General features: G+C 36.8%; 1 protein-coding gene across 7 annotated transcripts in view; it reads right to left on the reverse strand.

Moving 5' to 3' along the window:
• LOC121254890 (ADP-ribosylation factor GTPase-activating protein AGD4-like) overlaps window positions 1-8,189 on the reverse strand; it is a 44,866-nt gene extending 36,677 nt beyond the window's left edge. For 3 of the 7 annotated variants that reach the window (XM_041155090.1, XM_041155086.1, XM_041155085.1), the window contains exons 1-4: window positions 7,845-8,185; window positions 5,157-5,233; window positions 1,204-1,304; window positions 660-730 (exon numbers count right to left, since the gene is read on the reverse strand). In XM_041155090.1, coding sequence (XP_041011024.1) covers window positions 660-730; window positions 1,204-1,304; window positions 5,157-5,233; window positions 7,845-7,892 — 297 coding nt within the window. In that variant the 5' untranslated portion in view covers window positions 7,893-8,185. Of the gene's footprint in view, window positions 1-659; window positions 731-1,203; window positions 1,305-5,156; window positions 5,234-7,844 lie in introns of all 7 variants that reach the window. The other 4 variants (XR_005938737.1, XM_041155088.1, XM_041155089.1 and 1 more) reach the window with 4 other exon arrangements.
• Between the last annotated feature and the right edge of the window lie 4,941 nt (window positions 8,190-13,130).

The following is a 13,130-nucleotide window of genomic DNA, read 5'->3' on the forward strand; positions in this document are numbered from 1 at the left end:
AAAGTTTGTGGAACAAAAGCATACACATGAGTTTCTATGGCAACCAATACCAATGATGTTTAAGGTGCAACATACGTGCCTGAACCTAAGTTAAATACCCTGCATGAGAGAGAGAGAGAGAGAGAGACAGAGAGAGAGAGCCATAGAAGCCACAACATGGTTCCCATGGTGGCCAACTAATTTATTTTTATTTAAAAAAAAAATGAGAGCAACTATGTTAAAATGGAGGGAATCCATCATTTTACCACATTTGATCCACCAATCTGACACGGTGTGTAACTCAGAATAAAAAGTTTGATTTGAGGTGTGAGATGTCATGAATCATAGTTGGAGGTGTGTTTGAGCCTAGGATGGTATGCGGGACTTTTTTTTTGCAAAATACCAATTTTAAAATCATTAAACAGCATGTTGAAAAACTGGCTTACTAAACAAAGCATCATCTTCATGCAGCAATTACCAAGACCAAGAGAATGTCAAAATAATGAAAATGAATTTTCTAAAGTGAAAGGGGCATGTTAAAAATAGATACTTAGAGGCAAAAGCACTTCTAGTTCAATTATTTACCATTCTCTACATGAGAAACAAATACCATTTAGGATTCACAAATGCCAACACATAATTGGAAGGAAATTTTCATTGCTTGACAATTGACAACTCACTTGGGAACGAAGAAGCTCTTTATGGGTAGCCAGCTCATGAAATGCATTAATAAACTTGGACATTACTGGACCTGGAACAGAGGAACCAGAAATAGAAGTTACACTGTAGCTCTTCATATTTTTTTGTCAGCTTATCAATCAACATAAAGCTTAAATCCTCCATTTACCAGTAATATTAAAGCCAAGTTTGAACATGATTAGTAACTCATTTGTCTCATTAACTTGAAATTGGGGCCTATTGTTCTATTAAAAATTATAATAGTCAAGTATTACCAAATGTTCAACATTTCAAGTATGCCTATGCATACAAAATTAGTGCATATGGTTTCTGAATTTTGAAATGATAATTGGTTTGCCGCTGAAACAAGATGGACAATAGTGCAATAACAAGAATAATGGTATCAAATTGTTTATTCAATTGCACTTATTAAAAAAAAAAAAATTATTTATTCAATTGCAATAAAATTCATAGAAATAATAGCTGATAAAAATAATAGCAGACTCATAGGAATTAAGGCAGAATATAAATATTGATCTCAAAAACCTCCAATGGATACGCTAACAGGATCATCCTGTCCACCACCAAATGCTTCTAATGAGTCTGCAAAGGCAGAGTCTCCATTAAATGCTTCCCCAAGAGCTGCTCTGTTAAAAAAACCAAAACAAGAAATCAGAAGCTTTCCTCTGCTATGGCTTGTAAATGATAGCAAAGATATTAAAAAATAATAAAATTTTAAAAAAAAATACAAGTCTTGTAGGATACAAAAACAAATTTTATTGAAACACATTACTTTCCTTTTACCCTCCTAATAAAATTAGATATCGAATCTAAATGAAAAAACATGAAAAAGGAGAAAAACACCAAAACTGCCAAGGTTGAGGAGGGCAGAGAGAGAGAGAGAGAGAGAGAGGCGATGGGCAGTTGATAGACAAATTCCAGTTCTTATTTTGAAAACTGCTTCAGGTTGCCATACTGACTTATGTATTTTTTAATTTTCAAAGGTAGTTTGTGAGTGCCAAGGGTGGGTGGTGTATGGGATCCCACAATACTTGGGAATGAGAAGCTCTTACTCTTTATAATAGTTCCAATGGGGCTCCAATTGTATCATTGACCGCTGACCAGTCATTTTGGAGTATTAGACCCTGATGTGGCTTGGGCCTCCCTTGGAGCGTTGCATAGTTTGTCAGGGAAATCTCAAAGCTTGATTACTTAGAAATATTAATTTTTTTTTTTTTTAACCCCTAGGGGTTGGCTCAAGTGGTAAAGGTCTTGGGCTTGGGGGTATGCTTCCCCCGGGTCCAATGTTCAAATCCCCTTGGGTGCAAACAATCTCTAGGGTCCACACCCCCTGGTGAAAAGCCAGTGATTTAACCAGTTCCATGCAGGGAAACTTCCGAGGATGTGGTGCACGGGACCGAGATTTACTCTGCAGGGGTGGGTCCGAAGGGCCCTGCCTTGGAGAGGTTCCCCGACATCAAAAAAAAAAAATATTAACTTTTCCATGGGTTTCTTTCGTAGCACCTGTGGATTTCAACAAGGGGATATGTTGTCTTCCCTGTTGGTCGTTATCATCATGGAGGCCCTTAGTAGGATTATCTCGGCTTTGGTGGATAGGAGTCTTCTAGAAAATGGGGACTCGGAGTGAGGGAGATCTTTCTATTTCACACTGGTTATTTTCATATGGCACGCTGATCATTGCCTACAACATACCTAGGCCTTCCTCTAGGAGGTCACTTCAAAGCCAAACCAATATGGGAAAGGAATTATGGAGAAACTAGAGCGTCGATTGGCTAGATGGAAGAGAATATATCTATCAAAGAGAAGTCGTTGAGTCACCTATGATAAAAAATACTCTATCCAATTTGCCAACTTATTTTATGCCTCTATTGAAGAAGCCTCAATTGTGTACCTATTAATACTCTCCAATGGTATTCCCCTAAGGAATGCACAAGATTGGAAAATTGACGCTTTTTCGAAGCTCTATGACCTAATGTACTCCACCCGTTTGGTGGGGAGAGCCAAAGACAAGATTTTTTGGTGCCTCTTTAAGAAATGGAAGTTCGCAATCCGCACTTTCTACCAAGCCATGACAACACACAATACAAATCCATTCCCATGGGAGAGTATTTGGAAGACAAAGGCACCCCCCTAAAGGCAACAACGGCTTCCTTGGGGAAGATCCTCACTCTAAACAACTTAAGGAAATATCAAATTATAGTCATGGATTGGTGTTGTATGTGGAAAAAAAAAAAAAAAAAAAAAAAGCGGAGTCTTTTGACCACCTACTACTTCATTGTGAGATTGTCTGGACATTGTGGAATGAAATCTTTGCTCAGATGGGATTAGCTTGGGTGATGCCGAGATGGGTAATCGACCTTCTAGCTTCTTGGAGAGACATTGGGTAACTCTTAGATCACATCAATGTGGAAGATGGTTCCAATATGTTTATGGTAGTGTATTTGGAGGGAGAGGAACGAAAGAAGTTTTGAAGATCAAAAGCGGTCAATGGATGAGTTTAGAAATTTATTTTTCAATATTTTACTCCATTGGTCAATTGTAATTGATTTTTCTTTTCTTTTTCTTTTTTGATAAGTAAATTGTAATTTATTTTCATGGCATGACTTTTCACGAATTCCCTATATCACTAAATTAGCACACTTAGGCATTGCTCTTGTATATGTCACCTATACTTAGGCTCTTGCCTATTCTTATGATCAATAAAATATTGTTTATCGATCAAAACATGTCTCTATTTCCACCCCCATGGGTGTAGCTAACCGAATTGTAAATATACAAAGGGACTTATGGGAGAGTAGGTTAAGTTTCATCTAGTAAAATGGCCAAATATATGTTCCCCAATGGTAGAAGGAGTTTTAAACATCAGAAGACTGATTACATTCACTAGAGCGTTTGTTGGAAAATGGCTTTGGCAGTATACTAATGAACTTGATAGCCTATATAGGCAGGTCACAGACGAAAAATATGGCAATACATGGGGCGGATGGTGCTCGAATGAGGTGTATGGGAGCTATGTGGTTGGGCTATGGAAGTACATACGACAGATGTGGGGGGAGTTCTCTCAACACATCAATTATGAGGTGGGTGATGGATCAAAGATAAAGTTTTGGCATGACGTGTGGTGCAAAGATCGACCCCTCAAAGTAGCTTTCACGGAACTATTCAGCCTTGCTAGGATGAACGAAGCATCAGTGGAAGATAATCTAAAGCTTCTAAATGGTTCTCTTCAATGGGAAGTGAATTTCACAAATGCGGCACATAATAATTGGAAGGTATACAGCTTTACATCCTTTTATGCTCAGTTTATGCATTTAGAAAGAATCAAAATGGTGTACACAAATTACGTTGGAGCCTATCCAAGCAAGGGGTGTTTGATGTTAAGTCATTCTACAATACATTAATACCCAATGATAGCATCATCTTTCCATGGAAGACTGTTCGGAGGAGTGAGGCTCCCTCAAGAGAGACATTCTTAGTTTGGACATCTGCATTGGGAAAAATCCTTGGTCATTGTTATAGGTCTTTTCCCCTAAGTTACTCACCGATTAAGGGGTGTTTGTGATTTGTATTTGTTGGTCATGCGTAGTTTTTTCAATGGTCTTTGAGGTTTTCAATGGTTTCTATGGAGGCTGATAGTATTGTCAGTAGTCTCCATTTTTTTTGTGGCAGTTAATCATTTCTGTGAAAGTTTATGGCTTTATGGATTTCGATGTTTCTGCCATGGCTGAATGAGCTCAAGGTGGTTTTGAGTGGTTTCAATGGATGAAGCCTCAATGTGGCACTGAAAGACTGTGAAGAGGCTAATGCTTGAATTGGCAATATTTAAGGAATGAGACGATTCTGTTTGGCTGCATTGATAACACATGCTTAAGATTTAAGGATATCCCTATCTCAAATTAGTTGATAAAACAGATCTTGATTAATTTAGATTAAGAGTTGAGTCAATCTGGATCCAACCCATCAAATTTAGGCAGGTTCAAAGTCAACATGGATCTGTAAAACTGGATCAATGAAGAAACATCAAGCCAAGTCAACCAGGAATCATCAAACCAGGCACAACCGGACCCACAAAACCAGGAAAATCCAAATCTGACAACCCAACTCCAAGCTTTGATCAATTTGCACATTTTTTGAGCAACTCCTACCAAATTTCGGGCAGGATTTGCACATCTCAATACTGAAATAACACTAAATTGAACCTTATTTCTTTTTCTTTTTTTCTTTTTTCTTTTTTTTTCTCTTTTTTTTTCTTTTTTTTTTTTTTTTTTTTGAGGAGCACTAAAAGAATCTTGTCATAACAATTTCAAGAACAATTGAGGTGATCAAATAGTCTTTTTCTTATTTTCTTTTTCCTTTTTTTTTTTTTTTTTTTTTTTTGAGGAGCACTAAAAGAATCTAGTCATAACACTTTCAAGAACAATTGAGGTGATCAAATAGAAGGGTCGGTAAGATAGAATGAGAATATCCTGAGGACTTACATAAACTTCTTAGACCCTTTATATAGCCTTTGGCAACGATCTTTCAACTCATCGGTTGTCTGCTCTAGAGCATGTATCTGTTCAATCAGGGAAAATTTAAAAGAAAAATTAAAATAAGGACAACCACTTCTCTTTAAATAGAAAGTCAAACTGTAAGTAACGTATAGAAGATGTATGCCAACACTAGCAATGCCAATGAAATCATCTTGAAGTCAATGTTGCTATGAAACAAGCTATATTATATAACAATAATGAGGATCTAGAGATTCATTGTATAGGCTGATAAAATTTGGGACTAACAATTTGGTTGTTGACATTACATAATATAGCCCGTGAATCTAAGCAACATCTTGTAAACTTTTGCACAGAATTTGTACCATCTATTGAGAACATGCAGAAAAAAAACAAAAAGAAAGAGATGGAGCCGTTACTGTTGATTGTGCATAACTGATCTCAGATTTATCGGTGTAAAATGTTACGCTTTCAAGATATCACTACTTTTGTGCCATCCAAAGGGCAGGCAATAAAGATTGAATTTTCTTTTATTTTACTGGCAGGGAATAAAGATTGAATTTTCTTTTATAAGTAAAATAAAGTTTTATTGATTCGTGTAAATAGGAGTAGCACAAGTACACAAGAAATATACAAAAGAGAACACCTAGTTACAAGTTAGGAACTAGATATGGATACAAGAAAGTCATGAAAACTAGTCCCATTGAATACAATAGCCGAAGCCCATAGAAATAAGGTGTGGAAGAAGAAATATCTAAGTTCACCCAAAGAATGTTCTCGGTCTTCAAAACTGCAGCCATTCCTTCCAACCCAATTGCACCGCGTTAGACAGAGGAATCATATTCCACAAGGTAGCAATTCAGGATTACCATGAAGGCCTCTCCAACAATTAAAAAAGACCCACCACCCTCCTAGGCATTACCCACACAAGTTCGGTCCTGCGAAAAATCTCATTCCATAATACCCTCGCCACCTCGTAGTGAAGTAGTAAATGATCCACAGATTCACCACATTTTTTGCATATATAACACCAAACCATAACAATAAGCTCATGCCTCCTAAGGTTGTCCATAGTAAGGATTTTCCCAAAGGAAGTAATCCACCAAGGAAAACAACTTTTTTTTTTTTTTTATGTTGAGGAACCTCTCCAAGGCAAGGCCTTTTGGACCCACCCCTGCAGAGTAAACTCTGGTCTCGTGCACCGCACTCTTGAAAGTTTCTCTAAATGAAACTGGTTAAATTGCTGACTTTTCACTAGGAGGTATGGTCCCAAAGGATTGTTTGCACCCATGAGGTGTTGAACCTTGAACCTTGAACCTTGAAAGGAGTGATGCCCCAAGACCAAGGCCTTTACCACTTGGGCCAACCCCTTGGGGTTTACCAAAGAAAACAACTTTGGGAGGCACACTACATCCATACACACTTCCAAGAAAAAAGATTATTGTTTTGGCATAGCATAACCTTGTACATGAATTGAAGAGTGAACTTCTACATGAATCGAAGAATGAACTTCTTATTCCCAGAATGAGTCCAAAGCATGTTGTCCATCCATCTAAAAACTACCAATACTCATAGCGTACAGAAAGCTAAAAAGTTGTAAATAGTACCAATTCCCAATCTTGAGCAGCTCTAAGAAGTGAACATTTCTTTAAGTAGAGCCACTAGAGTTGTCAAAATGATCCCCCACCAAAGCATCTTGATTGCAAGCAATTCGATAGAGGGTAGGAAATGCAATCTTGAGGGCCAGCCAGATCACTGCACCAAATGCCATGCCAAAATCTGACCTTGGATCCCTCACCAACCACAAAGCTAAAGTGACTAGCAAAAAGCCCCCAACCATTCCTAATATTTTTCCGCAACCCCACACCATGCACGCCTCTCACTTCATTAGAACATCAACCAACATGCACACTAGTACTTGGATTCAATAAGAACCTTCCACAATGTCTCCCATTCCTCATGGTATCTCCACAACCACTTCCCTAAAAGGGCTTACTAAAAAATTCTCAACTTGTAAACCCCCAACCTTTTGCTAGAAATCAGGGAACAAACATTGTCCCAACTAATCAAGTGAAACTTGGCCTCCTCCGCAATTACCCTCCTCAAGAAGGCACAAAAAATCTTCTCAATCCAATTAGCCACACCTGCAAGGGAAATAAGGATAGAAAGTATGTGGGAAGGTTGAAAGGCTGGTCTTGATTAAAGCAATTCTATCCCCCTTTTGACAAGTAAGTCCTTTTTCTAGCCTGCCAACCTTCTTTCAACCATCTCAATCACCACATTCCTCCCTACTCCCACCCCTCATTTTTTGTACTGGTGGTTGATTAGTGAGACTTGAGGGGGATTGATGTCAGGACCAGTAACACAACTATGATCACAAAGAATGGATCAACTAAAGCAGTTCCCTCCCTCCCACCGTCTCTATGTGTTCACGATTTAGCAAGCCAGTTAAGCTCAATGCAGGTCCAAAACTTTCTATACACCTTTTGGTAACAATTACCACCGCCACGAGATCGTTAGAACTAAAAGGGATAGATAATCGAACTAGAAATAACGATAGAAAAATAAAACAAAAGGTTTAGAATTCCGCATGTGAGTCAGGAAAAGGCACTTTTATAGAACAACTGAAATATAGAAGTCTTATAAGAAAACGATATAGTCGGAAAGGGTGTTTACCTGCTTCAGAAACATGGGGGAATCGTCCAGCTTGATAAAGGACGACATTTTCCTGCTCGAGTCTCGAGGCAAAAAACCCGAAGACCAATGCTCTCTCTCTTTCTTTGAGCTAAGGAAGACGGAAGAATTTCAGATCGAACGGAAAAGCAGGGGCTAGGGGTCGCTAAAGAATGGCGTGTCAAGAGAGAGTGACTTTGTCGATTGGCGGAATCGTTTTTGTGGATCCGATCGACAACCAAAACACTGGGGAAGGCCTCTTGAAACACGACAACGACCTCACTGAATCACGTTCACATAGGAGAAAAAACTTCCTCCGTACATATTGGCAACCACCGAATGTCAAACCAATAACTTTTTATATTTTTTATGTTTGCATAAATACAAAATTAGGTTCGGAGTTTTCACTTCTATAATTATATTAAAAAAATTTAAAATAAAAATTATATTAAAAAATTATATTTTTAAAATATTTTATTTAATTTTAACTTTTCTCCTATCTTATTTATTTAACCAAATGAGACCAATTTAAAACTGGTACTAATATTACTTAAAAAGAATAAATTAAAATGATTTTATGAAATTTGTTTGATTTATTTTATAATAAAAATAATTTTATAGTCCAACATACAACATCAAATTACCTCAATTTATAAATTTATTCTATATAATTTAGACTAAAATATTTCTCATATTTTTAATTTATAAAAATATTATTTATATAAATTAATGTTATTTTTATAAATTATTTTATAAAAATATATAAATTGAGTAGAAAATTGACGTAACGGTACAGGTGCCTATTGACGTGATTGTGAATATTGCATAAAGTGACTGTTTATATATTGCTTGTAACTATGCTGGTGCTTTTGTTTTATGTATATAATTGTGTTCTACCCTTTTTACTGTTTTATGTAAACGAAAATATAATTTTTACAAAGTCATGCTATATTTTTTTTATCTAGGTGACCCGGATTTATAGGATTCAAAAAAGTATAAATATTTTGAAAATAATCGGTAAAAGTTGTTTCAATTAGAAATTGGTTCATCAACCAATTACCTGGCCAGTTTGATGGAGTTTATGGCATTCCTTCTCCTTTTTATTATCATCAAGAGGTGGTAGAATTTAGTGTTGAGGTCTGTTATTGCTAGCCATGATATTCGGAATTTTTGTCTCCATAATATTTCTTCATTTTTCAACTGCTTATAAAGATCGTGTTGGAGTTGTATAAAGTTGGGAGTAAACTTTGCACTTCAAGAAGATTTCTTTAAATATTGTGGATATGAAATTGGATTTTGCTGAAGTGAACTTTATTCCATTCTTTTAGAGCTGCTTTTGTTGCTTTTATCTTCCTGCATAAAATATAGGTCGGTATTCCTCTGAATTGCTTATTCCATGCTTCTTGAATAATTATCTGACTCAAAGGTTTGTATATCCAAAATTCTTCAAATTTAAAAGAATGTAGCCGACTCTGATTAGCAATTGTACTCAGAAGAAGGGGATTATGATTTGAAGCCAAGGATATCAAATTTTGTAATGAAGCTTCTGGAAAAAGCATTTGTTAGTCTTGATTAACGATCTCTCTATCAAATGTTTCTCTAATGAGTGCACTACCATATCTATTATTACTCCAAGTGAATGAAGGGCCCGAGTATCCAATGTTAATTAGGCCATGACTATCCATTAAATTCCTTAGCTTCCATTTGAAGTTGTTGCCACTAGTCTCATGTGTTTCAGATTGTTTTAATAAGTCATTAAAATCCCCTACAGAGCACCAAGGTCTTGGGAATGATCTAGATATGGAATTTAAATGGTTCCAAAAATTTGCTTTGAATTTCCATTGTGTCGACGCATAGACAAAGGTGAAAAGCTAAGGATGGTAATGAGGATCATAGTAGATTAAAACATATATTACATTCATATTAATATTAACCAGTTCAATATCTACACCCGGTCGCCATACAAGCAAAAGACCCACTTTAATACCAAAGGTCGAAAAATTCAGAAAATTCTAGAAACCCAAGCTATTTACAATAGACATGGTACGTTCATATGACACCATGGTTTCCAACAAAAAAATAATATCCGGGTTATATTTCTAAATATTGGCCCTTAAAGATTTTATTGTTTTAGGGCGAACCAAATCCCTACAATTCCAAATTAATGTATTCATTTAGATGGGGGAGGCATATTGGAGCTTGCCTCTTTAGCTTTTGGATTTCTTGGAATTTTGAGAAGCTGATCTAAGATATGGGGTAGATCTAGGAGCTTCTCCTTATTTGGCAAGTGAGAGTATCCCAAGTACTCTCACTACTATTCTTTACTTTATTATTACTTTTCACCTACTTGTCTACTATTAATTACTTTTCACATACTTTTTACTACTATTCAATATTTTATTATTATTTTTTCATTACTTTTTTACTATTATTTACAAACATTCTCAACACTTATCAGGTATTCTCACTATCCAAACCTTAGAATCCCAATGGTTCATGTTTAAGATTTATTAGCATATTGGCTATATAAGCATCCTCTTAAGAGGATAGAATTGTCGAGGTGACTATCTTCTATTGAACTGATTTTTCTTTTCTTCACTGGCTGCAAGTCCAAAGCTTCAATTGGTGGAGGATAATTCTTTTCTTTTCCCCTTTGTTTACAACTTGACTAATAGGAGTTTTGACCGGATGAGGAGTTAAAGCCTTATTTTTGTCCCCATGTGGGCCTTCATCAAATGAGGAGTTTTGACTAGATTTCAAAGGATTTAAATGGGCTTGCAAATCAATATAAGGGCCCCTTTGAATTAAGGATGCAGGAAGAGAAATAGGCTCACAGTGATGGGTTGTAGGTTAACTTACTTTTTCGGCATGGGATGATTGATGTCCTCAAAAAGCACATGTTTCTGACTGTTGCATGTTGAGAATTGATTGTCGATTAGTTGATTTTGGGTAGGAAATTGATTTTTGAGACTATCAGTAGATGATATAATAACCCCCTAGTTCAACCACTTCTGTCAATGACTTTAAGGAAAAATTTATCTTTTTTGGAAAAGATGTTTTTATCTTTTTTGATGAAGTAAAAGTGTTGACCATGTAAAGATTAAACTCTTGCGTAATGAAGCTGGCAGATGATTTCACTCATAGGTCTGATATTCCTAACTACGTTAAAGGTGATTTTCCTATATTCTGTCCTTAATCTTGTTTATTTTAGTCTCGTCGTCTGTAGCTGATTGGAAAGGGTTTGCTGGCCTTGAGTTAATTCCCACATAAAGAGGCTCTTCAGTTGGTGAGGAGACTTTATTGCACACAGTATTAAATGTTGTACACAGTGAGATGTCCGGGTTGCACACACACAGTGGATGAGTTGCTAAAGTGGACTTCATCTAGGCATGGAGGTTTTGCCGATTGGGATGTGAGGGGAAAATCATCGATTGTGGTGGTTGTGGCTGGAAATCATGGGATGAGAGAGAAATTGCAGTAGAAGGCAACCATGACATGGAGGCCGACTGTGGGTTGAGGAAGAAATCACTGTGATCTGAGGGAAAAGTCGTTGACAGTGGCTGGGCTTAAGGATATGATGTCGATTGTGGTTGGCCTGGGGGAGACGGCGCCATAGAAGGCATCCATGGCCTCCCACTTCCCGATCACTTCAACGATGCGATTATCGCCTCCTGTATTGTCTAATAATTCCCTGATCCATGTTTGGCCACCACGATGTTGGCCTGAGATGCTGACGAAGAAGATTGCAGGAGTTTCAATGGGCCAATTTGGATTTCAGCATTTTTTGTTTGTTTTGTAAATTCATTCTTGGATATCAGTTCGTGTGGGGAAGAGACTCTCACAGGCTTTTTTTGGTTCAGAGGAGGATCGGTTGAGATAAATTCTGGATTATAAGGTTCAACCATGTGGGTTTTAACTGAGAAACTTGAAACCAATGAATGAATGGATCCAACAGATTGTGAAATTGATGAGGAGTCTGATGAAGTTGTCAATTGAAAGGTTTGGTGCAGTAATGTTTCAGGGAGTTCACTAGAAAATATATCTATTTTTTCTTTCCCTTTTGTAGCTTCTTTGGCTGTATTTAGGTTTTCAGACTGATTCAAGCTGATTATTTTGGTGTTGTCCGTTGGTGAAATTCCCTCCATTTTTTTTTTTATCAATGTGCATAATTGCTTGAGAAGCTGTTTGATTTTAATGAGATTGATGGTATGATCCCGAACTGTACGAATCTGCTCGAAGCCATGAACCAAACGGTAACTCAGTTGGGATTCCCTTAAGAAAAGTACATAATATTTGTGAGTGACCAAGCCTCCCATATGCATAGTAGGAGTCTGAAAATCTCTCGTATTTGAAAGAGACCCAAGTGTCTATGTTGTGGTCTCTAGGAAGCCAGAAATCTTGTTTCAAAGGTTTTGTTATACCCATTTCAACTTTTACGTGATAAACTTTTTGCATGTTATTTCAAACTGAGGGTCCACATCCACCTCCACTAACCTTTGAATAGCATTCCCTATTTTAGTAGCATTCTCCATTGTCATATGCTCTAAAGTGAGGCCATGAATTTATACGTAAAAAATTGAGGAGTTCAAGCTAATTTCATGCCAGGTGGATCCAGGAGGCCATGGCTGAAGATAAGTAAGTGACCTTTAAAGTTCCATAGAGCTTGATTAGAATTCTCTGCTGGTCTTGAGAGTTCTGAAATGTGAAAAGGAAAAGCTTTACCTCTAAATTTTCAATCTCGAATTTTTTGATGAAGTTCCAAGCAGCTTTGAAACTTGCATGCAGTGCAATTTTGTTGAGAGGGCGGGTTGCAATAATCTGTCCCACTAGTACTAGCACTGTTGTACTAAGTATAACGTGACTTGACATATAACATGGCTTGAACTGACATGATTTAAACAGAGCATAGACTAAACTAGAAACTCAACATGACATGAACTGACATGAGAAGAAATGAATTGATGTGAACTTAAACATGACATAAAACTGAATGTGAACTGAACATGAATTGAACTTGAACTTAACGTTAAATGACTGAAATTGAACATGAACTAAACGTTAAATAACATAAGCATAAACATGATATACATGAACTTGAAATCTTATTCAATAATTAAGCGTGACTAATAAAAGTGACCATATAGTGACCATATGGGTGCTACATGGTTCCCCTTTATCCGTGTGTCCTTGTCAATTACCGCATCATAACATAGGTATCTGCACCAGTTGTGAGTGCATTAACATACATGCCAGTTCATAGGTATCTGCACCTGCTGTGGAACACGTAAT

This window comes from Juglans microcarpa x Juglans regia, chromosome 3D, assembly GCF_004785595.1.
Source record: "Juglans microcarpa x Juglans regia isolate MS1-56 chromosome 3D, Jm3101_v1.0, whole genome shotgun sequence".
Classification (NCBI taxonomy): Eukaryota; Viridiplantae; Streptophyta; class Magnoliopsida; order Fagales; family Juglandaceae; genus Juglans; species Juglans microcarpa x Juglans regia.